Source organism: Bombus bifarius, unplaced genomic scaffold, assembly GCF_011952205.1.
Source record: "Bombus bifarius isolate JDL3187 unplaced genomic scaffold, Bbif_JDL3187 scf7180000008006, whole genome shotgun sequence".
NCBI lineage: Eukaryota > Metazoa > Arthropoda > Insecta > Hymenoptera > Apidae > Bombus > Bombus bifarius.
The window spans coordinates 2,307,295-2,334,441 of record NW_022884384.1 but is presented as its reverse complement, the minus strand read 5'-3'; the positions used below and the strand labels follow the sequence as shown (position 1 = coordinate 2,334,441).

At 46.4% G+C, this 27,147-nt stretch overlaps 4 protein-coding genes across 9 annotated transcripts; 3 read left to right on the top strand and 1 right to left on the bottom strand.

Annotated features, from left to right (window-relative positions):
* The first annotated feature begins 1,901 nt into the window (after nt 1-1,901).
* LOC117206404 (scavenger receptor class B member 1) lies at nt 1,902-24,054 on the top strand. Of its 4 annotated transcripts, XM_033445727.1 has the most exons (8): nt 1,902-1,909; nt 14,739-14,747; nt 15,675-15,778; nt 19,645-19,982; nt 20,688-21,185; nt 21,282-21,480; nt 21,856-22,064; nt 22,549-24,054. In XM_033445727.1, exons 3-8 carry the CDS (start codon nt 15,721-15,723, stop codon nt 22,804-22,806), a joined length of 1,560 nt encoding a protein of 519 aa, XP_033301618.1. In that variant the 5' UTR covers nt 1,902-1,909; nt 14,739-14,747; nt 15,675-15,720; the 3' UTR covers nt 22,807-24,054. The 4 variants fall into 4 exon arrangements, with proteins under 4 accessions (XP_033301618.1, XP_033301620.1, XP_033301616.1 ...); XM_033445729.1 differs by lacking the exons at nt 1,902-1,909; nt 14,739-14,747; nt 15,675-15,778 and adding an exon at nt 14,562-14,736; XM_033445725.1 differs by lacking the exon at nt 1,902-1,909 and having other exon boundaries at nt 14,743-15,778.
* On the top strand, nt 5,537-9,861 carry LOC117206407 (ankyrin-3-like). 2 transcript variants are annotated; one of them, XM_033445734.1, is made up of 5 exons: nt 5,537-5,820; nt 6,541-6,964; nt 7,485-7,725; nt 7,793-8,036; nt 8,231-9,861. In XM_033445734.1, exons 2-5 carry the CDS (start codon nt 6,621-6,623, stop codon nt 8,782-8,784), a joined length of 1,383 nt encoding a protein of 460 aa, XP_033301625.1. In that variant the 5' UTR covers nt 5,537-5,820; nt 6,541-6,620; the 3' UTR covers nt 8,785-9,861. The 2 variants fall into 2 exon arrangements, with proteins under 2 accessions (XP_033301625.1, XP_033301624.1); XM_033445733.1 differs by having other exon boundaries at nt 5,538-5,820; nt 6,621-6,964.
* Nucleotides 11,192-13,305, top strand: LOC117206406 (NADH-ubiquinone oxidoreductase 49 kDa subunit). 2 transcript variants are annotated; one of them, XM_033445732.1, is made up of 5 exons: nt 11,192-11,472; nt 11,609-12,051; nt 12,170-12,641; nt 12,732-13,184; nt 13,240-13,305. In XM_033445732.1, the coding sequence occupies exons 1-4, from the start codon at nt 11,357-11,359 to the stop codon at nt 13,135-13,137; spliced, it is 1,437 nt and encodes a 478-aa protein (XP_033301623.1). In that variant the 5' UTR covers nt 11,192-11,356; the 3' UTR covers nt 13,138-13,184; nt 13,240-13,305. The 2 variants fall into 2 exon arrangements, with proteins under 2 accessions (XP_033301623.1, XP_033301622.1); XM_033445731.1 differs by having other exon boundaries at nt 12,732-13,256.
* Nucleotides 23,976-26,963, bottom strand: LOC117206405 (scavenger receptor class B member 1-like). Its single transcript, XM_033445730.1, has 4 exons — nt 25,796-26,963; nt 25,426-25,700; nt 25,022-25,274; nt 23,976-24,929 (listed from the first exon to the last, which is right to left on the bottom strand). The coding sequence occupies exons 1-4, from the start codon at nt 26,462-26,464 to the stop codon at nt 24,597-24,599; spliced, it is 1,530 nt and encodes a 509-aa protein (XP_033301621.1). The 5' UTR covers nt 26,465-26,963; the 3' UTR covers nt 23,976-24,596.
* Nucleotides 26,964-27,147: the final 184 nt, after the last annotated feature.

Sequence of the window (27,147 nt, the reverse complement as noted above, 5' to 3'; positions counted from 1 at the left end):
AAAAGTTTGAACGTGTCACATCATATTTTTACGATCACTCGAAATCTTTTGATAATACGTATCTGTAGAATAGGTTATTTTTTATTACGTCCTATTTATACATATATATATGTATATGTGTGTGTATATACGTAGGCGTGCGCGCACGTCATGTTCGGCCTGCCTGTCTGTCCGTCTCTATCTGTCTGCCTAGTGTAAGTCTGTGTCTGCGCCTGTGTTTGAGTGTATGCGCGCGTGCGTACGTACATGTGTACATACGTACATAGATATGTATGTATATACATATATATGTGTATGTATATATATATATATATATTTATATAATATATTATATAATATATTATAGTATATATTTATATTATAATATTATATGATATATTATAATATATATGATATATATTTATAATATATATAATATATATATTTATACATATACTTGAATAAAATGTATGTGTATTCAGTTAAGTTGCTTCTTTCGAATCCGAACAACAACCGGAATTAATCCGAGATTCTAGACATTGAATTTTGGCCCTATTGAAATGAACAAAATGTTCAACAAATTGAACAAATGAACAAGTCGTTCGTGAATGTTGTTTACTTGCTTGCTTTTATTTAGTGCGAAATTAAATCGGCAACAACGGGGTCGAAGCTCGCGGTTCAAAAAGACGTACGATATATTGTAGTTGTTACAAGATCGTTAGCATCGTCCATGAACGAATTAGTCACTACGTTCAAGACTGGTAACACGTGGCTGATCCGCAACCACGTCGAATCTTATACCGCAAATCTGGGTCTACTACACAAATATTTTTGTAGACACTTTACGCGTGGAAGGTGTCTTCTTTCTGCCTTTGTATATGCGTGTGTTTATATATTTATATATGCATATATATATACACATACATGTACACACAAGCACGTATATACATACACTTATAAATATACAGTTATGAGAACAGAAGTTGTTGCATCGATAACTATACATGAACATATATCTATAAACGAAGCATATGAACATGTATACATAAATCGATAGCTATACACATTCAAATGCTCGATGAACCGGTATGCGTTAGAAGAGACTACAATTTAACTTTGTCAAAGAAAAAAAGGAAAAAAAAAGAAGCGGAAAATGAACGATCATGACATACGTAGCATAATGCTTTTTACATGCTAGTGTACAAATAACATTTATAATCTGTCGTCAAAATCCAGCAGTTTTCATAGAGGTGATCGAGTATACATTGTACGATCCTTTTATGAATACTGGATCTGCCTTTTCGAAAGATTACAATGATTACATACACTTGAAGTTGTGCATACACGACCAGCGCGCGTGCACGTATATCTTAACGTAGAATACACGTATGTGCACACGCGCGCACGCAACATACACACACAACACACACACAGACTATAATCGTACAGTGTATTGCCTTTGTTAAATAGCATTCGGATAAAGCCATATTTTTCCATGCAATGCAATAATCCAGCAAAGTAAATTACCGTAAATGTGAAACAGCCTAAATAGAAGAGTGCCAGATATGAGAAAAAAGAAAAAAAGAAGGAAAAGAAAAGAAACTATAATGACGATGACGATGATGATGATGATGATGATGATGATGATGATGATGATGATGATGATGATGATGATGATGATGATAATGATAATGATGAAGAAGATAATGATAACAGTAATGATGGTATTGACGATAATAATTGATGTTGATTATGATGGTGGTGATGATGATGATGATGATGATGATGATGATGATGATGATGATGATGATAACGATGATGATTATGATGATAACGACGACGACGACGACCATGATGACGATGATGTCGATAATGATGTTGATGATGGCGACAATGATGCTGCTGCTGATGATGATAAACAGAAAGAAAGAGAAAGAGGGGGATAATAAGAAAAGTATTCAGAGTAAAACGCTATACAATTTCCTATCATTCAGAACGTATCTGCCTTTTATTCTGGCCTCGTGATAAATCCTGACTTTATTTATACTTGACAATATACGGAATACCGTGTAAAAAAGAGCAACTAAAAATTAGGTTAGGAAACTTTGTGAACATTTGGTTACTCGCGATACATGGCAAGACCTGATATTCAATCTCGTTCGCGCAAAATCGAGTTGGAAACGAATTGGAAAAATCTGTTATATGCGGGAAATTCTTTCTCGCTCCTCTCCTTCCATCTTTCCCTCCCTTACCCTCACTCTTTTTCAACCTGTTTAATTTTGTATTATAGCTGGATAGAATCTTTCGAAATGCACAAAGGAAAGAAGAGAGAAAGAGAGAGAGAGAGAGAGAAAGAGAGAGAGAGAGAGAGGAGGGAGAAACGTTTGCGACATTCTATAATTTTTATGTTTTTGTCTATCCTTTCTCCTGCTCTTCTTTTTTAAAAATGGATCCGGTTTCGTTTCCTTCTCTTAAGCCTAGTGGTTTATGTTTCGTTTCGTACTGTTTAGTCGTTGACATTCAATTCGATCCAAGATCTTTGACGAAGTAGAACAAAGGAAGGGATAAAGGGTACAGCGTATGTGCGAGTGTTGTACGGTTAAAATCGGATGTTGGAATAACGAATAAGTAGCGGAGAGTAGTTTTTTATTAAGATACATAGTACCGTCGCTTGAGGTTTCGTATCGCGCGAATCATCGTTCAAAGAGTTCCAGTTGACAAAGGTTTTATACAGATCTATTAAAAACCAGTATTTCAAACCAATGAAGAATAATTAGTTTTCTAATAATAACGATACATTTTACGTAAATTTAGTACAGTGCTTAAGTCGGTAATGCTCAGCGTATCTAACAAATATTTTTAGTGGAAAGCCGTGTCATACTCACGTGTATTATAATGCCCTTAAACTATGTAACTAAACAACAATCAAAGAAGCGTGAACGATACTTGATGACTATTATTATTATTACTACTATTACGATTATTATTAATTATTATTATTAATTATTATTATTAATTATTATTATTATTATTATTATTACTACTATTACTATTACTACTACTACTACTATTACTACTACTACTACTACTACTACTACTACTACTACTACTACTCTTATTATTATTATAGTCATTTCCTTAGCAGTACGTAGATCGTAGCCATTTCGAGGCAGTTTACGTTATATTTAATTAGGTTATCGCTTCGGAATACATTTTTATGGCGGTATTATTATTTGTAGATAGAATTTACGATGATATTTCGTACGATAATCAATCGATTGCTATATTAAGATTTTATTTTACAGTTACCGAGATCAATGACCTGCGAATAGCGGAGAATGCGATCGATCGGTCTTTGCATTGGTCTTATTACACACCCATTGTTTCTTCTCTTTTATCACATTTTGCTTGATCCATATTTACATAAATACATATACTTATATACATATATTTTGTATTATATCTTCCATTAAAATGCTAAAGTATTGAACCTTTACCGTGAGAAACATGTTTTCCGAGATATGGTATTATACGAGGAAAAGAATAAACTGCGTGAGTGAAACAAAGAATGATTGAGAAAGAAGAGAAGACAAAGAGAGAGAGAGAGAGAGAGGGAGAGGTGGCGATAATGGAAAATTGCACTTTCCGAACTCCGCTTGAACGACGAGTACTTTATTAGAAGATTTGTCCATTTGGTAAAACTGTCGGTCGATCTTCCCGTCCCGAAGTATAACAGACCGATCGATCGATTCCTTGCTCGAATTACAATCGTGAAGAACGTTCTATAGATATTTTTCGAAGAAAACACAAGCCTATAAAAAGTCCAATTTTCTAAACGTAGGTTCCTTAAGAATAACAAATTTAGTGTAACCGTTAAGAAAGTGTAGCGTGTATACGTATTAAACGTAACGTCGCGTCGTATCGAGCGAGGTCCGTCTTGGAACGTTTATCGTTCTGAAGGAAATGAAGTGCGATCGGGCGATAATTTGTTCCCGATAAAAAGACGGGATCGTCCGATGTGACACGTGTATTCGGGAGGCACGCACGCGCGTTTGGAACGCGAGTACGCGTCGCAAATAGACGGATAAATTAGCGATTAGCGGCAAATATAGATACATGATATGGAAATGTCGCGCAAAGCCCTGCGCTATTAAGTTGGACCGCATTCTCGCGAAGGTGTGTTGCACTCGTCGCTCCGAGTCTTATCGTGAAAAATTGAAATATAAAAGATTACCAAGAAGAATAAAAAAGTAAAAGGAGAAGTATAGAGGGTGTGGGAGAAGGAGAAAGTATCGAATTGTATTTCTTTTTCTTCCTTGTTTCTAAAATTTCTGTCGTGGCCCTTAAAGGATATGAAAACGCATGGAATGGCGTGTATGACGAGATATAGGCAGAGAGATGGTAAAAGGGCAACGGCATCGTTCGCACGATTACCGAACTGATTTCGAGAGAGGAAACTTCCGATAAATCGGCTCTACACCATAAGAACACTAAAATCGCAGCAACGATAACGGATTTGAAGTTTCCTCGAATCGCAACACATAGGCACTTCTGTACAGAATTTTTCGTAGGTTGCGAAGATTTCCATTGAAAACTCTGCACTTGTCGGCTTCGTGAAATTAAAGTATTGTTGTTTGATTTACGCATAAGCTGTACGTTAAGGAAAAAAAAAATTGCTTATAATTTAGGGTCGTGTAACGTGTGTTAGCGAAGCATGCTTCTAAGTAGAAAGATAGGACAATGCTATAACAATAATTATTATAATTAAAATGAATTAAGAATATAAGGCATTTAATAAGTGCAAAGTATTTCTTAATAAAAGTACTTCCAAAAATGAGACTGCGTTCAGTTATTTCGTTGAATCGCAAATTCTGTTTCACTTATTTTCGTTGCCACGATCCCACGTATGACGATATTAACGATAAGTCTCGTTGTTTCGTCGTTAAGACCCGATAGTTGATACCTATGCTAGTAGAGGAATATCAATATCGATCTTTCCGAAAATCCCATGGGAGTGTTATATTGCGTTGCATTCAGTTGCGACAATTAGAGCGTATTTGGCAGACGAGGGAAATGCGAAACGCTCAAGTACTTTGGTTGTTTTTCACGAACCGTAGTCTTTTCTTAGAAACACGGTATTTCGCGAATTTTCCCTTTTCGGGTTGCCTAAACGAACAATTCTATACGCATCGTGTAAACGTAAAAGGCATCGATATATCGCGATTCTTCGTATATTTCCGAATTCCGAGGGATTTTGCTACGAGAGAGAGAGAGAGGCCCGCAAATACGCTGATGAATCTCGCGTGATTGGAACTCGTGTGCTGTCGATTCGATTTAGCGTGTGAGCCACAGTTGAGAAGAGACGCTCAGTGAACGGACCGAGACAGCTAGAGCGATAATGACTGGACAGTTTATCTCGACGTACGGACACGAATGCCGATTCGCCAAAGACGCGTGCATCGATTTTGATTTCGATGGGCGAAAAATCGAGAGGATGCGAAGCAAGCTGTGAAGAAAAAGAATAGAGGAAGGAAGGAAGGAAGGAAGAGAGAGAGAAAAGTCGATGATACATTGGGAAAATTCGAAAGAAATGGGATTGTAAAATGGAGGATCGAAGAAAGAGGCAAGAACAAGAGTACTCGACTTCGAATCGAGTTCTTCGAAACGAAAATTGCGTAGTTGTCGCGAACAGATGATTTGGTGCGCACACTCCCGCGCGTTCCCTTTGTGTTATTTTCGGGCGGAATCACCGTTCGAAGCTTTAAATAGGACCGACTTTCCGACAAAGAAGACAGTTTACAACATCGATTCTACATGCTGGAGCATCGCAGAGTATTCACCGTGAGTAAATAACCATGAACGAGATTTGCGAAAGAAACGTCAAACGCGACATTTTCTCCGATCACGCGTAATTTGGAAAGACTGTCGCACGAACGTTTTTCTCTTTCACCTCGAATCGTCGCGTGGCGTCGCGTCGCATCATCGTGTCACGCCGTGTCTCGCAAGTAGTTGCGTTGCATCGCATCTTCGCGTAGTGTCATTTAACACGGGCCATCGCATTCCATCTTGCCTAAAAATCGACGAACCGACAATTCCATTCTACGTACGTTTCGAGGCGTGTGAGCCAAGGTGAAAGAAAAGAATAAACGAGCGGCAAGAAGATGCGCGTTCGAGAGACAAAGTATAAGATCGTGTGCGAGGAGACAAAATGGTGTAAGAAAGAAGAGTAAACGGTAGTAGAGTGGTTCCCGAAGAAAAATAGGCTAAGAGACGTTTCTCGATCGGCTCGATCGACGCGCTTCCGATATCATCGCCAAAATTGTATCACCACTTTGGCACGGTCTCGACGCGGCGACGTTCGAAACAGTCGAGATCTCGATCGTTCCGTCGGAGAGCAAATCATATCTGTTGCGGTTGGTTCGGTGATTCATGCGCGCGAGAATCAAGCGACACTGCGCGTCGACTCGAGGTTGAACGAGCAATAAACACGGCGACCGTAGAATCGGGAACTGGAGAAGTACTAGACGGAAGTGACGTGACCGTAAAATCGTTTTTTTCCAGCTGAAAAATTATAGCGATAAGGAGAATCTGCAACTGTACGGTTAATCCTTGTTTTTTGTCGATTCGAATATGCACAACAGATGCCTTCGGAATGCATCGCCAATCCATTGCAGCGAGAGCTAGCCGATGCTATAATTCGATTGCAATCGCTCGACGAGATTCGAATCCTGCTGGCCTGCGGAGCAAAGGCGAACGAGCCTGTAACGCAGGGATTGAGACCGTTGCATTACGCCGTGTGGCAGAGGTACACGGAAGCGGCACAGTTGTTGCTGGTACGTGGCGCGGACATCGATGCGACCGACGAATGTGGCTATTCGGCGTTGCATCTTGCTGCTGAACATGGTTATTTGGATTTAGTAAAAGTATTGCTCGAGCATGGTGCCAAAGTCGATCATAGACCGGAAACTGGAGAACTTTTTCCAAGGTACGACGATCCCTTTCTGTCTTCTTCGTTTCTCTGCCATCTCCTTATTATCCACCCTCCTCTTTTCTCTGCTAATTACTCTGATCTGTTTATCGATGTTTATTCGCCCTACGCGTTAATCACGATGCATTTGTCGATCTCGATCGACAAACGCCAACCGCGATTATACGGATAGTATAGCTGACGTCGATGCGTGATCTTTTGATGAGAAATTAATTGGCTCAACGACCTTGGAGCGAGAGCCAAAGATTAGCCGCTTTCCATACTATGAATTCCTATCGCTAGATTTAATTGCATCTCTCTCTCTCTCTCTCTCTATACGCTCATAAAATTGTCGTCATTTATTTTTGTCGATGTTAAGAAACGATGGGTGGTAGAGGGAGACGAGGAGGTGGAACGGGAGGGAGGGAAAACGGGAAACATAGCTAAAGAAAGGGAAGAAAACGGACTGGATAATATTAAAATTAGGGGACAGAGAGAATAGAATAGATTACGGTAAGATCTACGATGATCTGCGCAGGACAACTTTGTGCGACGAACCGCTGCGGCTCGCATTGAGAAATCGGCACGTAGAGGTGGCCAGAGTTCTGCTGGAAGCTGGCGCGAATCCGAATAAAAGATACTTCTTTGGATCGGAAATTAATCTGGTCTCTCCGTTGGATCTGCAATGCATGGAGTTGTTGTTAGCGTTCGGGGCTCAACCGAATACGCGGGATCGCGCTGGACTCACACCGTTGATGAAAGCGGCGAGACTGCCACAGGTAAATGATCGAGATGGCGAAAACCGAGAACTATATTTATTGGATGAGAACGTGGTGTTCGTGTCAGGGTATAGCTTCGGTGCTGCTTCTGCTGAGCTATGGAGCTGACGTTAATTCGATGGCCGATTCGCGACACGACTACCGGACTGTTCTGCATTACGCGATCCTCGGCGGCGATCCGACGGTGATCGATCTGCTGCTAAAGCAAGGCGCTCGTCTCGATCTCGGACCCGAATATCAGAAACCCACGGCTCTCGACCTGGCCATTTTGAAAGGAGATCCCTCGATAGTACAAATGCTGCTGAAATCGGGTAAGTTCGCGCGTTCGTGCTTGTCTCGACTCACCATCTGATATCACCGTGCATCCGCTGCTTTTCCGTACAAAATTCCTCGAATTCCTCGCTTAATCACTCGATAACTCCATCCTATGGCATAAGTAGAATATATCTAAAGTTGTTTTAAACGATCTCTGGATAACGTTGCGACTAAACGATTTCGAACTTAGGTGCTGATGTGAACGCTACCTCGCCGATCATCGGATCGCCCCTTCACGTTGCCTGCGCGGACAACATTCCGAATAGACTGGAAATCCTGTCGATGTTGCTGGAACGAGGAGCGGACCCGAACTTGGTGATACGCAGCGACGAAGGTCCCGCGTTGAGACCGGTTCTCGCAGAATACGTCGCTTCGAACGAGAATCCTTCGGTCGAGGTGGTAGCCCTTTTACTCAAATACGGGGCAAGGGTTGTCATCAAGACGCAGTTCCGCGACCCTCACGGCATATTGAACTCTCTTCAGAACACGGCTGATAAGCCACGATTGCTGAAGGCGTTGTTGGAAGCGGCAGAAAGTTTCGATCCTTGCATGATAAGAAGATCGAGTAGTTTGACAGATGCACAAAAAGCACTTGTGATGAAAGCAGCACGGACTCCATTGCCCTTGACTCATCAAGCCAGGCTAATAGTTCGCAAACTTTGCGGCACTAAATTGCCCAAAATTGTTCGTACTCTACAATTACCTCAGTCGTTGCATCGCTATCTTCTCTACGATTTTCACTGATCCGTCGTCGGATCCAATCGACGTCTCGTTGCGGCTTTCTGTTCGCAACATGATCGTATCGTATCGCACATGGCGCAAGCGTGCTATTGTTTCTCCTCCTTGTTCGTTGCGCTCGGTCACCATCGCTGCCTCTCTCGTCGACTCTTTCGTCGCTGCGTTGTTCTCGCTATTCTTGTCTATTCGTTGATACGATTCGTTTGAAATTATCGGTTCGCATGTCTCGGTGTTGTTTGACCTAGCATGTTTAAGGAACATGTGCATTTCGTTCGAACGTATTTCCGACCGTGCTTGACAAATATAGCGATCGATGTCCACTGGTACATCTTTTCATTATGATTCTGAGCGTTCGTCGATGTACCATCCATTTGACCGCAATTATGAAATAAGATACAGAGTCGAATTCTATTCCTACGAGGTATATATTTTCATTTCAGATAGATGTTTCATTTGCGTCATGATCGAAAATCGTTGTTCGTGATTTTTACGTACGCTCCACTATTACTTTCCTACCAGCGACTTATCCACTAAACTTTTGTATGTTTATTTAGCACGCGTCCTAATATTTGTAAATTTGTATATCCGCGTAAATAGGATAAGGGTCTGAATAGCGCGGATGTGTGTGTACGTTTGTCGTATACGTAGCCGTTCTGATACATATACTTACATGTGTCATTGTATATACATGTTTTGCACACTTGTGGCGCTGCATAAGATTTACGAGATGAAATAAAATAAACGATAACTCTATGTTATATTATATATCATGACTAAAGAAACCGCCTCGTTTCACGAACGCTGAATATGTGATTCTTTGTACAAAGTGTTTCGAATAATTCGAAAAATATGTAAAACTGAACGGAACGAAACGGTAGAAATTGAATGGAATGGGGAACGGACGGCAGACGAAAAATGGTTGGAGAGAGGAAAACAAGGTATCACGTGTAAATCTGAAAAAAAAAAACATATATAGATGTAGAAAAAGTGTAATGTGCGCGTGTACAACAGGCACAAATATACGTAGCTGGGTTGCCCACGAAATGCAACGCGTGGAATGTTGGCCAGTGATAGTGTGACGTCGATTCATTCTCAACTACCTCATCTTACCCTTTCTTATTCCATCCTTTAAATAGCAACCCCGATACGGTGACCCGCGTCAAAGCATTGGCAATCGGTTGCATCAGCGTGGAAATTGCGAGTACGAACATGCGCAATTGATTGCTTATACGAATCTCGAGATATATAATAATTCTATTTTTCTTCTTTAGTCTTTTTCTCATACAACGAACACAACGATAAATTTATTTCTTTTCCCGATGTATGTACTTATCGTGCATACATGTACTTACAACGTACGTATGCACGTTTCTTTTCTAAACGCAGCTCATCGAGAGATTGCAATTGCAATAATTTTTCTCCCATTAAATATCTTGAATAAAAAAGAAAAACGATATGTATAATACGTATATACAAATAAATATGTGTATGTACATAATGCATATATTGGTTAGGAAATGTCGTAAGACGTGAAAAGATAAACGGAATGAAATGATACATACAAGTGCATACGGGTTCAGCTGATTTCCCTCCATATCGATCAAATGAGTTATTCGAGTTCGTTCGCGGTTTAAACAAATAATCATATCGATGATCAGAATCAAATTGAAAAGAAGGCGTAGGAATGTCGCTGTTTCGACGAATCGCGTGATTCTTGCATCCAAACTCATAATTCTAATTCTGCGATTTCTCGACGTTTGTTCGTACCTGATATCCTTATTACGTTTCCTCGGCAAAATATTTCCATATTCTTGTAGTGGTAGATGTTCTGTCTCAACTTTGTATAGTTTTCAGCTTCTGCTTATTCGATATCGATATGATCAACTAAGTATTTAAGAAATATGAACATATGTATGTACATACAATATATATACAATATTTTCAGATAAAATGAAAGATGATTGCTGTCTAAACGAAAAAATGTTTATTCGTAATTCTTTCTCTTTTTTCCTACGTGTATTCTGAATTCTTAGGAATACGGTGACTAAGCTCTTTCGTACGAATATTACGACGATAGACGATATTTCTAGCAATCTATGTAATATACCGAACAAACACATTTAGTTACATAATATAAAAATACACAGATCGTTCAATACATTGTTACAAATATCATCGTCGTACAAACAGGAGTGCGGACGATGCATTTATGTACATATACATAAACAGGTAGGTACAAGTTAAACGAAGAAATTGGGATAAGATGTGCTGCGGCAATAGCGGTATTCACGCTGTCGTACGATGACATGATTTTATCGAATCGAGATATTGCCGATTATCGATTTGCAGCCGATCGAGAATAGGGTTGCCTCGAGTCAAGTCGATTTAAAGCGATACCAAATGAAAACTCTATAGAGGATGCTGACAGGGAGGTGGTGTCTAACAATAGGTAATTATATTAATAGGAAGAATAATATTATATGTAAAGGAAAACGTAAGAGGGAAGGTGAGGAGGAAGAAGGAATAGAGAAGTGTATGGTTTCAACGATACGCTAAAGCAATACCATTTGAAGCGACAATGGCTGTCAAGGCGTTTGGATCTTTTCTACGCTTTAATAGGTTATCGACTGGAGTATGGAACGAGAAAGGAAATATTCTTGCCAAGAGGATGGAAGCGTTGGTTGGCATTGAAAGGTAAGCTTAGCATAAATAGCTTCCAACTTTTACCAAAGTCGTTTATACGTTTGGTTATGTAATAATATTATAACCTATAAGTAACAGTTATGTATTCCAACGCAAAGTTATAAAGCAAGTATTGGAAATATTACAGCCAACGACGAGGCGCGCATCAGTGGAGTCCTGGTCCAGAGGACTACGAATCTATCATGAAAAAAGAAAATGTCAGAGTGTTGGTACCTGAAGGCAAATTGCCTGATTCAAGATTACGTTGGAATGAGATACCGCAAAGCTCAGTACACTCGACGGACTATCGAAACATTGTAATCAATTTTGGTCCTCAGCATCCAGCAGCACACGGAGTATTACGGTTAATCCTTGAGCTGGATGCTGAGTATGTAGTACGTGCAGATCCTCATATAGGTCTTTTACACCGGGGTACAGAGAAATTGATCGAATATAAAACATACATGCAAGCTTTGCCTTATTTCGATCGTTTAGACTATGTTTCCATGATGTGCAACGAACAGTGTTTCTCCATAGCTATCGAGAAATTATTGAATATCGAAGTGCCCTTACGAGCAAAATATATCAGAAGTAAGTGTCTGACATTTGTGAAATACAGTATCGACGAGGGGTGAGAGAAGGAGAGAAAAAGAGTCATATAGAGAGGTAAATAAAAGTTGGTTTGGTTAAAGTCGTTTGTGTGTTTTAGCTCTGTTCGCAGAGATCACAAGAATCCTGAACCATATTATGAATATTGGAACACACGCTCTTGATATAGGAGCTATGACACCGTTTTTCTGGCTGTTCGAAGAACGAGAAAAACTGATGGAATTTTACGAACGCGTGAGTGGCGCTCGTATGCACGCGGCTTACATTCGTCCTGGTGGTGTTGCTTTGGATATACCGTTGGGTTTAATGGATGACATATACGAATGGTCCACGAAGTTCACAGAACGATTAGACGAAGTGGAGGATATGTTGTCGGAAAATAGAATATGGGTCGGACGTACAAAGGACATTGGAACGGTAACGATGCAGCAGGCGTTGGATTGGGGCTTCAGCGGTGTGATGCTAAGGGGTTCCGGAATAAAGTGGGATATAAGGAAAAAAGCACCATACGATGCGTACGATTTAGTCGAATTTGACGTTCCAATCGGTGTAAACGGAGATTGTCTCGATCGGTAATAAAAAGATGAAAATGGAAAAAAGATAAAGATCACTTATCGTATCTCGCGATAAATCGTTAATCGAACCTTTCCGACGTTTTTTAGATATCTGTGCCGTATGGAGGAGATGCGTCAATCATTGCGAATCATTTATCAGTGCTTGAATCAAATGCCGGAAGGTGAAGTGAAAGTCGACGATGCAAAGATCGTACCTCCTAGAAGGGAAGAAATGAAAACTAGCATGGAAGCGTTGATACATCATTTCAAGTTGTTCACTCAAGGATTCCAAGTGCCTCCTGGAGCTACGTATACCGCGATCGAAGCGCCAAAGGGAGAATTTGGCGTTTACCTTGTCAGCGATGGTAGTAGCAAACCTTACAGATGCAAAATCAAAGCACCGGGGTTTGCCCATTTGGCAGCTCTGCGTCACATGGGTCCTGGATGCTTCCTCGCCGATATTGTGGCAATTATCGGTACCTTGGATGTAGTATTCGGTGAAATCGATAGATAAACCGTTCGTCTTGTTTCTTCGTCAAATGTATCTCGTACGTAGAAAATTTCGTAGGTACCATTACGTTATTATTCACTCTCGTCTGTGTACGCCGTAGAAAATAAACGTATTTACATGGATGAGAGAAAAATAAGAGAAATATAATGTATTCGTTACCGTTTAGGTCGAGATGTCCGACGATATGTTGTCCCCTTATCCTTACCTATAATATAACTCATGTTGCAGATGTTTGATTGTAGCCGAAAAGAATTAAAGAGTAAGAACGGAAAGGACGAAAGACGGGAGGAGAGGGCGAGATGGGTTGGTTGGTTCGAAAAAGCGGGAAGGAGGAAAATCTATTCGTGGTATGCGCACATGGATAAAGTAATAATGCCGCGTTACTTGTAGCGCGAACAATGTCATTCGCCATTTACGTAATATATTTGAACAAACATGATTCTACGAATAATTTAACATTATCACGATCGTTTCCGGGTTGTCCGATACGTCCGGAAATGTCTTTCCATTTCCACGAAATTACAGGAATTAGTTTCCAACCAAAGGGTCAAGGTGTTCGTTCTCCGTGATCCCGGCATGTATCGGACAGAGGCAGAACGTTCGTTACACAATTATTCGATGGCAATTATGTACTAGTTCGCACCAATGAACGTTCCGTTTCGTCTGTTCCCTTGCACGCGTCTTATTCATCCTTCCTCCCTATTGCCAGCTTGTAATCGTTTAGATTACAGAGCAAGATTTTACACGTTTTTTCCATTGAATTGTACGATCAAGTATATTAATTCCGCGAATTATCGTTTTTAGCGGTATCATTTTCGCATTAGAAGCGATTAATGCGTTCATGAACGTTTCCGCGATCTTTCCACTACATCCGTTTGTACGATTATTCTACTATGCTAAATGACGCGTATGTTTTGACGCGCGAGTCGATGCAAACACGACAACTTGATGGAAAAGTAAAAGACGTAGGGGACAAAAAGTCGGGGAAGAGCGAAGTAGAGAATGCAAATTGCAAGGAAACAAGGTGATCTAACAAGGAAAACAAGGAAGATCGTAGAGAAGGGAAAGGGCCGATAGGGTCGAGTGGTCGGCATTGCGTATGATGGGGTGTGACGACGGTACGTCAAAGTAGATCCAGTAGATAGAGGTGGAAAAGTAAGTGGTATAGGTGGGTAGAGGAACAGCGGCGAAAAGTGAACTGGTAAAACGAGAGAGAAAATGGATGACACGGTGTAGAACGTGAAAACGAGATGAGGCGAGACAAGAGAAGGAAGAGCGACGAACGAGAAGTAGAGGTACTAGCTGGTAAGAAAACGTAGGAGGAGCGAGGGAATGTAAGCATAATGTAAAAGTGGAAACAGCGGCAGAGAGAGAGAGAGACAGAGAGAGAGAGAGAGAGAGAGAGAGAGGGGGAGGCGGGTAGGCAAAGGTGATGGCGGCAGCGCGACGCGAGGAAGAGTACAACGGAACGAAGAAACGAAGGAAAGAGCGGATGAATGGAGACGAAACGAAGAAGGAAGAGCGGAGAAGTGGAAAAGGAGTGGGGCAATGATAAATCGTTCACCTGAACCGCATGCTCGCCGTTCAGGATCCAGTGGAACGGTAAGAGAGTAGTAACGTTCTTTGGGTTGTCCGTCGAGCAGTGTATCGGCTGACCTCGCAGCGAACGTTTCGCCCAGCGACGTAACACAGATTTCCGCTCGATTTCCCTCGAGATCCTGCGTAGTTTTAGTTTCATTCGCGATCACCGCACGAGCGTAAGTCGGTCGCGATTAATTTGAAAGATCGAAGCTCAATCGTGCCCGCGTTCGGTCGTTTTGATTTCGAGCGCGCGCGCGCGCGCACGAACGCACGCACGCGCTCCCCCGCGTTCAACATACGTATATCAGGAGCGGATAAAAGCAGTTCCGTCGTGGTACAAAGAAGAAATCATCGTTGTTTTACCGTTGGTCGTGCGGTGATCCTGGGTATCGGTGTAAAAAGGCGGGTTAACTGGCTGATTAGAGAGAGAGAGAGAGAGAGAGAGAGAGAGGTGAATCGTAGTTTGGCCGCGTTATACCGCGTATTTGGCGTAGATCGTCTAACACCGTACAACGGAGCGGTATCGTTGGTTCGTTGGCGACGTGACGCACCGCCAGTGGCACACTTGTCGCTTGGAAAGGAGAATAGACTTTCTCCTTCTCGTCGTTCTTCGTACCACCGCCGCCTTTCCTCTCGTTCTTGTATAGGAAGCATCGCGGTCAAAGGCTTGGACGTCGACGACGACAACCGTAACCACAACGACGACGAAGACGAAGACGACAGCGGGAGCGACAGTGACGACGGCGAGGACGGGGGTGAGGACGAGTACGAGGAACGAAGCTAGAAAGGAAGATCCGAACGAGAAGGGAAAAACGAAGACGCGAAAAGAAACGCGGCGGCGCGTCTCATGAAGAAAAGAAGAGAACTTGTATTAAAAGCAAATAAAAAAGTCGTGCAGTGAGCGTTTGATCGTTAGAGAGACGGTAATCGAGGGATAGCACCGAGACGAAAGGAAAAAGGAAAGAAGAGATCGAGAGAGAAAGAGGGAACAATCGGTTGATCAAGATGAGAGTACATCGTGGGATTTGCGCGAAACTCCAAGGAGGATTCCTTAGGCGATGGTGTAAGTAATCGCGAGGATGTAACGTTTTAAAGCAGGCTAAAGTCGAAACTAGAGGAGAAACGATTTGTCCGTTTTACGATGTAGTCGGCTCGATCGCGCACCGTCGTTTCATAGGCCACGAGGGGCCAATGTTAACGAGACGGTTAAAGACGTTGTTACCGGCGCTACACAGGCATCGCGCTCGGTGCGTTTTTAATTCAATTTAGCGAACGTGTCATCTCGTACGCTTAGCTCGCGATGATTCACCGTGCGTTGCGCCGTATTCGTCGTGTCGTACCTCGAATCGGATCGGGTCGAGCTGGATCGGATCGGATCGGATCGGATCGGATCGTGTCAGGTTAGGATTTTCAACGAAATTTCGAAGGAAAATCGATCGCGACGATGAAAATCCGCCGGGCGTGAGCGCGAGTCGGAGTCTCGCTTACTTTCACTCGAAGACCGGGAGTTTCGAACGCGAATGCCGTGTGCAGCGGTTCGCTCTCGTTCGGATACATATTATGCATATCGACCGAGCGACGAACAGCTAGGATTTGCTAGAAAGAGATTGAAAGTTGGCGAGAATCGGCGTAAAATACGAGAAAAGTCGAGCGACGAAGAAGCAATTGATGCAAAGCCGCGTTTCCTCGCTCGGAGCTCGCGAGTATCGTTTTCGTATCGGAAAAGAAGTAATATCGAGGGAGTGGGATTGGGGCGAATAAGTCGAGGGGAAGATGCAGAGGGAACTCGTTATGTTCGCGCGTACGATTCCGGGAACTCGTTTGGTTTGTCTCTGACGTCCATCGTCTAGTTATGCAATTTTCTGGTTCAATATCCATTTACCGTGCCTTCGACGGAATTCTCCGACGTCTCGGCGATCCGTCGACGACGACGACGGAAAACCGGCGCAAAGACGGAACGATAATTCAGGTTGAATCAGACCGATCGTAGTTGGTTTCGTCCGTGGAGCGTGAAACCTTCCGAGTAAGAGCAGGAAGCGTACGAGCTTATATAATCGCGAGTAATTGCCGGTTTGTACGCGTAGGTAGGTATATAGGTTCGGCATTTCAAAATCGAAGAGGGTTACGTGCGTTCCGAGGAGGATGATACTCGTCGCACGATGCTCGACTCGATGTTGCGAGGTTTTTGCCGTAACAACCAGTTTGAGCGGTCTGTGAACAAATTCGCGATCACACGGCTGCGTCGTTTCCATAGCTTGTCACTGTCGAGCTTGTTTCGTTGATCTCCGACGGATCGATTTCCACGCGATGGAACGTAACGCGACACGATACCTTGATACTGGAACGAGCGAGAGAGAATCGAATGGTATGGAAAGGAATAGAACGGAATGCAACGAAGGCGAAGACAGAGGAAAGGGAGAATCGTGCGTTGCACGCGGTAGCTACGAGCTCTCTCTCCTTCTCTCTCTCTCTCTCTCTCTCTCTCTCTCTCGTTCCAAGTCGTACGTGTCGCGATTACACCGACTAGTCGATTGAGCGAACGCGTTACATTCCTTTCGAGTTAATATCGTCGGCTCTGGCGGCAAGGGAGAGAGCGAGGAGTTGGACGCGAACGCGGTTAATCGATGTCGAATAACGCGGTTGGTCGTTGGTCGTTGGTCGATGGTCGATGGTCGATGGTCGACGAGAATGGTTTGCTCGACGGGCGAGATCGTAAGGTCGCGAGAGACGATTGGAAAATTTGGAGGTCGCGACGTCGCGGTATTCCGTGTTAGCGATCGGTGGAAAGGAGAGCGGTGCAAGGATCGAGAAAAGAAGTTGCTCGTTGGGGACTGGTGGCGGCAACTTACTCGGTCCGTTTACTCGCGCCGAAGGTGAACCGCTCTCGCGGAACGCGACCTACGAAATTCCATTCTCGCCTCGATTTTGCCAGTTGCGTAAACGAACGGTCGAGCGTGCGCGTGCACCGTGGTGCACGCACACTCGTTGACCGGCGCTTCGCGTGATCGCGCTTTCACCTAGGTGCAATTTCTTTGGTGCTACGCGCAATTCGCGCGCGACCTCCACCTCCTCCGTCTCCCATGAAAGAGTAATCGAACACGAATAAAAGCGACACCGATGATCGTAACTCGTACGATTAGACTTGGCGCGATAGAATCGTGCGTCGTTTCGCGTTTCCAGGATCGCGAAACGGTACGGTTTTACGAGATTTTACCAGGCTTTACGAGGCTGTACGACGGGACGGGCAAACGTGGCTTTCTCTCTTTTGTAGTCCATTCGATCGGAACGTGATTTTTCCTCGTCGGTGGCGTCTGTCCGCTAGCGAATCGGTAGTTGCGCAAGAAGATTCGTGACGGGCGAGCCTGGAACGCGAGCTCGTTTTTTCCGCCGACGCGGATGGTCCCGTCGATGTCATCGATGATATTCGTCAATTTGTCAATTTCGGCTGATCGGGCGGTTCCGCGTTACGTCGTACGATCGAGCTCGGCCACCGGGCAAACGACAAAACGCGACGCGTACGTGTACCACGAAGGCGATCGAACGTTGCACGCGCTTAGACGGACGGATGTTGGTGGCCGCGACCTTCGTCGCTGGGTCGCTACGAGCGACGTTTAACAGCGAGACGATGCGCGTCGCGTACGTATAAGCGAGCGATTCTGCTTCAGACCGATCTTACGGCCTATCGATCTCGATTGTCGTTACGCGCGATCTCGACCTCGGTCGAGAGCTATCCTAGATAAAACCGGTGGCGATCGACGATCGTCCGTCACGATCGTAGCTGAATTCGAAGGCCGAACATCGCAAGGTCGTCGATGTGGAAAACGCGCACGAGCCACGAGCGTTTGCCGTACGAGTACGGTGCAAAGTTGGTGGACGATTCGCTCCGACCTGCGAGCGCGCGTCGGCTTTTGAAATCGCGGGAGCTTCGCGTCGAAAAGTAGAACACGAGCGTAAGCAAAGTCGTTGTTGCGTCGAGCGTCGTAACGTGTCGTGGCGATCTTTCGAAAGTTCGATCGCGAGGTCACGATGTTACACGCGACGACTCCAAGGATTTTGTAAGGTCGGACGCGTGACGTCCGCGACTCGGTAAGCCGTGCCTCGCATGTCCGATGCGTGCTTCTTCTCGACAGTGCGTTTCTTTTCGTTCCGTTTCACGAGCCGGGCTCGCCGTTTCTTCGCTCGCAGACGGAACGCCGACGAATCGATCGAGTTCCGATCGGTCGGTGGAGTTGGTCGAGGTTAGCCACGCGATCTAAACTTTGCGCTCCGTATGGAAATTGAAAAAGTAGGACCGTTCGTTTCGAAGGTCACCGCTCGTACCACTTGTGTCTTTCGCGTTACGTGATTGGAAAATTAATCGACGCGACGTTGGCTCGGTGCGTTAACGCGCACCATCGACCGATCGATCGATCGGAACGTTACGCTATCGACTCGTTTCGTAATCGTTTCGAAAATCGTTTCGAGTTCTTGAACGAGACGAACGAACCCGACTAGTTTCAGCGCGATGAAAAATTTGCCGTGGAATCTACGGCGATACTCGTTTCTCCATTCCTGTTTAGATCCGTGCGAATAAATTATCGTCCGAGTCGCGGAGATCGCGCAATGGCGAGCGGTAAGTTGGCGCGACATCGCGCCGCTGCAGGCGTCGGCATCGGTACCGTTGGCCTTTCGATTTTTCGTCGCAACTCCGATCGCGTATGATTTATGTCCTAAGAACGCGAACGCGAATACGGAAATTGGCCGAGAAACGGTAAAATAGCGGTGTAGCGAGATGGAAACGCGACGATTCCGACGAGAAGCGGGGCATAGTGGGAGGGGAAGGGGAGGCTGGGGACGACCGAGATTGCGAGGCGACGCGACCCGACCAACTTTCTTTCCTTTTCCTCGAGCATACGCAACGCGCGACTAACGCGTCTACTTTGATCGCAGGGGCAGCGGTGGCTGTCGGGGCATTGATGATCATCGTTGCCGCGATTTTGGCTGCGGTCTTTCCAAAATTGGTCGACGCTTTGCTGAACAGAGAGATCGCCCTTCGTGATGGTGGCCGCACGTTCAACTGGTGGAGGGAACCTCCGTTGTCACCTCGATTGAGCGTCTACATTTACAATGTGACGAACGCCGATGAATTTTTAAACGATGGCGAGAAACCAGCATTGGTGGAACTCGGGCCGTACGTGTACATGCAACACTGGGAAAAGGTCGACGTAAAATTCAACGATAACGACACGTTGTCGTACAAAATGAAGAAGGAGTTTGTTTTCGTACCGGTGAGCCTGCCGATCTTTGTCCATACCTAATCGCGTTCCTTCTCGCCACGATAAAAGTAAGAGAGAGTAAAGGTTTCGGTAGTCTGAGACTGAGAAGGGGAGAGAGAAAGAGGGAGAGAGAGAGAGAGAGAGAGAGCGATAAAAGATACATTAGGTTTGAATGGTGGCTGGGTTGTAAGGGGAGAGCAAAGCGGAGAGCGGGCAAGGTAGTTTCTCGTTTCGTAGGAGACTGCTACGGAGAGTAAGTTTGTTCGCGCGGTGTGACGTAACGCTCTATGTGTTGGTAACGATCAACGCGAGTTGAGTAAGATCGTAATAGCGGAGCAACGCGCTTCCGCGAATTAAAAGCAAAGGTGTACGGCAACGACGAGGTGCGTTCGGTCGACGTGGCACGATTCTCTCCGAGAGGTGTGCGTCGCACGCGTTACACCTTCTTTCCCAGGATTGTTACTTTTGCGGCCAACGATAACAATATGGGTCGCTAGCGAGTGCGAACGATCGAACGCAATACGTTTGTCGACGGCGTACACGCGGTAGCGTTCGCGTAGGAAAGGGGAATCGTAGCGCTACATCCCAGCAGGACCGCGAAAACGTGGTTTCGCCGTTCGTTTTCGATGGAAGAGAGAATTGCCGGTATTGGCGATCGACCACGTCGACGAATAACCACCGCGTGAAAAACGAATCTTATCGGAGGAATATTTGCAGGAACTGTCGGTCGGCTCGGAAGAGGATTTGGTCGTGGTGCCGAACATACCGATGCTTTCGGCCACCACCCAGTCCAAGAATGCGGCGCGTTTCTTGAGGCTGGCGATAGCCTCGATCATGGACATACTGAACATAAAGCCGTTCGTCGAGGTCTCGATCGGTCAACTACTCTGGGGCTACGAGGACCCGTTGCTCAAATTGGCCAAGGACGTGGTTTCGAAGGATCAAAAGTTGCCGTACGATCAATTCGGTTTGTTGTACGGGAAAAACGGGACAACGCCCGACTGGTACACCATCTACACCGGCCAAGAGGACATCGGTAAATACGGAATTCTGGACAAGTGGAACGGAAAGGGCAACCTGGGCCACTGGACCACGGCGGAGTGCGACAGCGTCGCTGGTAGCGACGGAAGCATCTTTCCGCCGCGCATCACCAAGCAAACGGTGCTGAAAGTGTTCGACAAGGATCTTTGCAGGGCATTGCCCCTGGTGTTTAAGGTAACGCGTGGTCGCAGCAGTAAAAGTAGGGGGGCGTCCCCTCTTCCAGCATCGAATCGCTCGTTCGCACGTGGTCGTTTGCCCGATTCGTTTCAGGAGGAGGTGACCACAGCTGGTGGAGTACCCGGGTATAGGTTCGTGCCCGCGAACGACGCGTTCGCTTCTCCGAACAGATTGGAAACACAGCGATGTTTCTGCCCAGCGGGTCCACCTTGCGCTCCCGAGGGAACCTTCAACGTCTCGCTCTGCCAGTACGATTCGCCGGTGTTGCTCAGTTTTCCGCATTTTTACCTTGGTAAGATGGCCGATCTACGATACTCGCGTTAACATACGTATATCCGTGCTCGTTACGTCCGCATCCGTTATCTCGTCGTATCTACTGCCTCCACTCCGGCTCGTCGTAATCCTCTCGCTCTGGCAAACGGACGAATTCACAGACGAATTCGGTCGGCGCGGGGCCGGTGGAGCGCGCGTGAGAACTTTTCTCGCTTGGGGAAATCGTCGGCGGTACGTACGTTGAATACGGTTTTGAATGCGGTTGATGAAATCGGGCAGGTCTCGCGAGCCGCGGCCGAAGAACCGCGGCTGAGAACTCGCGGTCCGTGCACGATCGGCCTTTTTTTCCCAAAACTAACTTTCACAAATGTCGTTCACGAACGACGATTTTCAGGGGAACCGTCGCTTCGAGAGTCGGTAAGCGGAATATCGCCGCCGGTCGAGGACAAGCATCAATTCTACATCGACGTTCAACCGATGATGGGCACATCGTTGAGAGCGAAAGCAAGAATTCAGATAAATCTGGCGGTGAAGCAAGTGCGGGACATTAAACACGTCGCCTCGTTCCCGGATATCGTTTTCCCGATCATGTGGTTCGAAGACGTGAGTATATCGATCGCATACCGCGTTCGATCGTTTCGTCGCGGGCACGATGATTCGAATCGTTGTTTCTATGGGTCGGGACGGATCGATCGCGTGAGAAGGAGCTGCGATGGGGGAGCGATTAGCCGCGACGACGGTGACGGTGACAATGGCTGCAACGATGATGCCGATACTCGTTGCGCGGCTAAGTATTCGTGACGGTAATATGGAAGGAGTACGCGCGGTCGCGTCGTTCGACGCCTCTACGCGTGATTCATTTCGATGGAATGACCGTTCGTGTCGATAATTCGGTATGTACGCACGGTTGCTGTTGTCGCCTCCCCCCATGCTCATCCTCGTCGCTTCGTCGTAGCTATAGCGTCCTTCTATCGACGGTTTATCGCCGCTACATTATCACGCTTTCGGTCGAATGACACGACGGCCACCCGGCCGGAATCGATCGCGCCGCGTTAACGATGTTATTCTGCATTCTTCCGTTGCGCAGGGCATCGACGAACTTCCGGCAGAGATGCGAAGCCTGATGAAGATGGCCGTGGACGTGCCACCGATAGCACGAGCAGCGGTATCCGGAGCTCTGGCAGCGATAGGAGCGATCGTTTTGATAGGAGCGCTCCTGTGTCTGGCGCGCGCCGCCAAACGACAAGAGAAGCTGCACCTCACCAATCCGTTGCCGTCGAACGCGACCGCGGGCAAAACCGGTCAGCTGAACCCGGCTTTCCAGAATTCATCGAGTTCCAAGTAGATCGTCCGGTTGCTCGGTCGGCCGTTTCTACGTCCTGCGATCTCGAGCGTGTACGCGTTATGTTTTCACCCTGGCAATTTTCCAAGGGATACAACGATCGAGAGAGCGAGAGACGTATAGAGAGAGAGATATATATAGCGAGAGAGAGAGAGAGAGAGAGAGAGAGAGAAACAATTAGGATCGCTGCGTAAGAATCGTTTCGATCTTGAATCGCTGTCGTTGTCGTCGTTGCCGTTGACGTTGTCGTTGTCGTTGTCGTTGTCGTTGTCGTTGTCGTTGTCCTTGTCGTCGTTCTTATTCCCTCTTAGAGAAAAGGGGAGAGGGCAATCACGTTGTTTCGCGTAACGATAACGTTTACCTTTTACGAGGACTTTCGCCGGGTAGTATAACGACGGCCGGCCGTTCCGCGCTTCGTTCGCGCGTATATTCCGCTCGTCGAGCGATACCTCGGTTTCCACCGAATCGTTCGCGTCTTTGTAGATTCGTGCGAATTCAAGCGAACGAGGTAGGAAAGCGAAGCGGAAGAGACGGAAGTACGCGTCGAAGTTTCAGCGTGTTGCGTGTCGCGTGCGTGTACGTGTGTGCGCGCATACATACGCGCGTACTAGAAGAGAGGAGAACAATTACGAGAGCGTGCGAAGAGGAGAAGGGAATTAGGAATAGAGGTGGGGTGTAAAAGTAGTAGGAAGAAAGTACGGACGAATTTCTATCGTGGAACGAGCTCCATCGTCCGGACGAATCATCGTCATCGATAGCCGATTTATCGAAGACCGTGTGCGTCAGCGATCGATAAATATTCTCGTCTCTCGTTACCGTACAAGAGAAAATCCTTCCGTCCAACGTACACTCGATCGAGTGCGCGAGATCAGACGCGAGCCAAGTCGTCGTCCTCGGACTTTGACGCACCTGGTTGCCGTCGAGATCTAATTGTTATTCATTTACCTTCGTTTATTTGTATTTCGTTGTAAACACGTTACTCGAGATAGACTACGGTTAGATTTCTAGATGAATTTAGTTTTTTACGATACGGCAAAGGGGGGTGGAGAGGAGGTGCGGGAGAGGTAGAGAAAGAGAGAGGGAAAGCAGAAGGAGGGGAAGAAATTGGAGGAGGGGGAGGAGGAGGAGGAGAAGGAGGAGGTGGAGGAAGACAGAAAAATAAAGTAGCCAAATAGTTTTGAAATCGGATCGATTGGAGACGATTTCGAACGACGTCGTGGAAATTTACAATAAAACCGCGTGCGACAAGTATTTGTTTATCGGTTGATTTCGCGGATAAAAGTCGGTCGATACTGTCGCGAAAGCTGCGGCAGATGTTGCGATAGATGGTCATCGAACGTTCGCACGAACGTTGGCGATCGAAGGAGGCGGGAAAGACGACGAAAACGTTTATCTGGTTTCTTCGAAGTTGTCGTTGGATGCGACCTAGGTTATCGGTACGCCGAAACGCGGAGAGGCGACGAAGCGAAAGGCGCGTGGTACTCGCGGCTGCAACAGGCCTTTGTTTGTCTTTTCGAAGCGATTTTCCTTGCCTAATCGAATAACGCGCGAGGACAAACGCGTACAGTTGTTACGATACGATCGCGGGGAGAGTATGGAAGTAGACCGAGGATAATGATTGGATTGTAGCGACGATCGCGCGATCCGAACGCGCAAGAGCGATCTCTTCGGGCGATCGCGCGATCGATCTTTATTTGAACTGACGCGAATTAGTCGGGGCCGAAGGTTGGCGCCAAGACAAGGGATCGGTGGTATATATCAGCCGAACGCGGACAAGGTAGGTAGCCAAACCGTCAAAGCCGATCGAGTTCGGTTCGATCGACGACCGGTTTCGCGCCGTTCGATTCGTCTTCTCTCTTCAAAGCGGCGAGAAAAGCACCGAACGAGATGACGACACCGACCAGGCTGCACCACTGAAGTCCGGCCTCGATGGCGTTCACCAGGTAGTGACTGCGATAAAAGATCTGGCGAATCGATTCCGGCAGATCGTCCATTCTGGTGTCGATCCAGATCAAGGGCAGGATCGAGCCGTCTTCGAGATTTCCCGAGAACGGCATGCCAACCGCTTTTCGTACTTCCAGATTCAGCTGAAATCTCATTCTGGTAGCCACTGTAACGCCCAAACGCTGAAACGAATACGGTCGCGTGAGCCGGAAAACGAGTTTCCACGTAGACGTTCGGTAAGGACGCGCGTGGCGTCGCGGATCGAAATACCTACCGAATGCAGATCCACGTAGCTACCGTGATGTTCCTCTCGTGGCGTCAGTCCTTCGATCTTCTGGAACAAGGACTCGTCGCCCGAGTAGAAATGGGGAAAGGAGACGATCAACGGTGATCCGGAGTTGCAAGCGGAAACGTTCAACGTTCCAGCCGGTGGGCATATTCTGGTGATCGAATCGTACGATTCCTTCGGGCAAAAGCACGAGTCTTTGCTGCGGCTCGACGTAAAAACGTTGCTCGGTAATTTGTACCTACGATGATTGTTCGACCGATGAAGCGTTCAGAGCGACGACACCTTTGCTTTCGGATCGGTGGTAAGCGAGGGTTTTTCGTTCGACCAGGAAGCAAGCGGATGGAACAGGGGGCCGCGTGCAAACGCGGAGACGTGGGATAAGAACTCACCTTAAAGTGGGAATACCGTTGGAGAAGCTGCGACGCTCGTAACGAAACGGCAATTGCCTGCAAAACTCTTTCGCGTAGACGTAAAGCGTGGCGTTCGGCTGCTCGATCCAGTCCGGTGGAAACATGCTGCCGTCGGTACCGTAGATTCGGTCGCATTTCTCGTCTTCCCACACGTGACGACTTTCGCGTCCGTTGATTCGCTGGATCAGCCCGAGATTCCGAAGATCGTCGATTCCCGTGTGCATCGTGATGCGATCCGCGTTCAAGCCGTTTCTCTGCAACACGCCGCGGATACGTCACGCATAGACGACAAACAGCAGCGTATCGAACAGCGGTTGTGCCGCGTAAACGCAAATATATATATACGTACGAATGCCAGGATTCCAAATTTATCGTGGGGTAGGAACTTTCGCGACGGTAGAAACCGTTTGCCCATTTCGAACAGTTCGTCCTCGTAGCCCCAAAAGAATTCGCCGACCGGCAATTCGAGAAACGGTTTGGCGCGTAGCTTCAAGCCAGCCAGAAGCATCGTGAAGCCGATTTGCAGCAGGTAGTTGAGATCTCGGGAATACGCGAGCGTCGACATGAGCAACACGTTCGGTACGATCACCTTCTGACTTTCCGATTTCCCGGCGATCCATTGGAAGCTCCTCTCCTCCTGATACGTGACCGTTCGATTCTCGTCGAGGCGGACGTTCGCTCGGCTGAATTTCTCTCGATAGACGAACGGGCCAACCTCTTGCACCTTCAGCTTGCTCGCGTTTCCGCTCTCGAACTCGTGCACGTTCGTATAATTGAAAACGTAAACGTTGACCCGAAGGCCGACCGGCGGCCGTTGCCACATCAGAAACGTCGGCGTACCGTTCCGTAGCTCGAGATTCGAGAGAATCGCGTCGCGAAACACGCTCGTGCACCAAAGCAGAACGAACATCGCGAGACTGATCAACGCGGCGAATCCGTATATCAATCTAGCTCGCCGTCTTCGCGATCCTCCGTTCAAGCTTCTTCGTATCGCCCACGCTATACTCTTCTCACCCATGGTGCCAACTTCGTCGCGTTCTTTCGATCGTTTCTCCTCGATTCGAAGTTGGCGCGCTCGCGCTTTCAAGCCAAGCCAGCGTCCCGCTCTCGATTCCGTCTAGCCTTTCCTACCGCGTCCAATTTCAAAGTCGCGCAGCACCCTTTCCCTCGTTGAACGACCAACCCCAACAACCAGAGCAACCAGCACCACCGACCTTTCTTTCCGACGCGAGACGCTGCGTTCCGTTGATTTTCGACGCGTTTTCCACGCTTTACTGAGCTTTACTTCCACGTTTCCGCGGAACGATCACGACGACGTACAAAAATCTCCCCACCTTTCTTCGATTCATCGATAACCTCCTCGTAGCGGCGATGACCCTCGTTCGCCGCCAAACTTGGGATATTCTTTGAATCCGTGCACAGACCATCGAAAAACATCCACTGTCTCGCCCCGCGTTTTACATACCCGAACCTATCGCGCCTATCGCGCGTTTCCTTCTTTCCCTCCTTTCTCTTCTTTCTTTCTTCTTTCCCTTCTTTCCCTTCTTTTCCTTCTTTCGTTTCGACTATTTTCTTTCTTTTATCTCTCCCTCCCTCCCTCCCTCCCTCCCACCCTTTCCCCCGAACGCGACAGCGTTCGCATGTTCGCGCGCGCCTATTTTTCTCCATCCCGTTTCCCCAACCCTGCGCGCTCCGTAACAG

Coding starts and splice junctions, on each gene's coding strand:
- LOC117206407 (XM_033445733.1), top strand. CDS start 5,794: ATGCTGGAGCATCGCAGAGTATTCACC. Junction 7,726..7,792: donor AAGCGGCGAGACTGCCACAG/GTAAATGATCGA, acceptor TGTTCGTGTCAG/GGTATAGCTTCGGTGCTGCT. Junction 8,037..8,230: donor ACAAATGCTGCTGAAATCGG/GTAAGTTCGCGC, acceptor TTTCGAACTTAG/GTGCTGATGTGAACGCTACC.
- LOC117206406 (XM_033445732.1), top strand. CDS start 11,357: ATGGCTGTCAAGGCGTTTGGATCTTTTCTACGCTTTAATAGGTTATCG. Junction 11,473..11,608: donor GCGTTGGTTGGCATTGAAAG/GTAAGCTTAGCA, acceptor GAAATATTACAG/CCAACGACGAGGCGCGCATC. Junction 12,642..12,731: donor AACGGAGATTGTCTCGATCG/GTAATAAAAAGA, acceptor GACGTTTTTTAG/ATATCTGTGCCGTATGGAGG.
- LOC117206404 (XM_033445727.1), top strand. CDS start 15,721: ATGAGAGTACATCGTGGGATTTGCGCGAAACTCCAAGGAGGATTCCTT. Junction 21,186..21,281: donor CATTGCCCCTGGTGTTTAAG/GTAACGCGTGGT, acceptor GATTCGTTTCAG/GAGGAGGTGACCACAGCTGG. Junction 22,065..22,548: donor CGATCATGTGGTTCGAAGAC/GTGAGTATATCG, acceptor TCCGTTGCGCAG/GGCATCGACGAACTTCCGGC.
- LOC117206405 (XM_033445730.1), bottom strand. CDS start 26,464: ATGGGTGAGAAGAGTATAGCGTGGGCGATACGAAGAAGCTTGAACGGA. Junction 25,701..25,795: donor AATTTGGAATCCTGGCATTC/GTACGTATATAT, acceptor GGCGTGTTGCAG/AGAAACGGCTTGAACGCGGA. Junction 25,275..25,425: donor AACGGTATTCCCACTTTAAG/GTGAGTTCTTAT, acceptor CAATCATCGTAG/GTACAAATTACCGAGCAACG.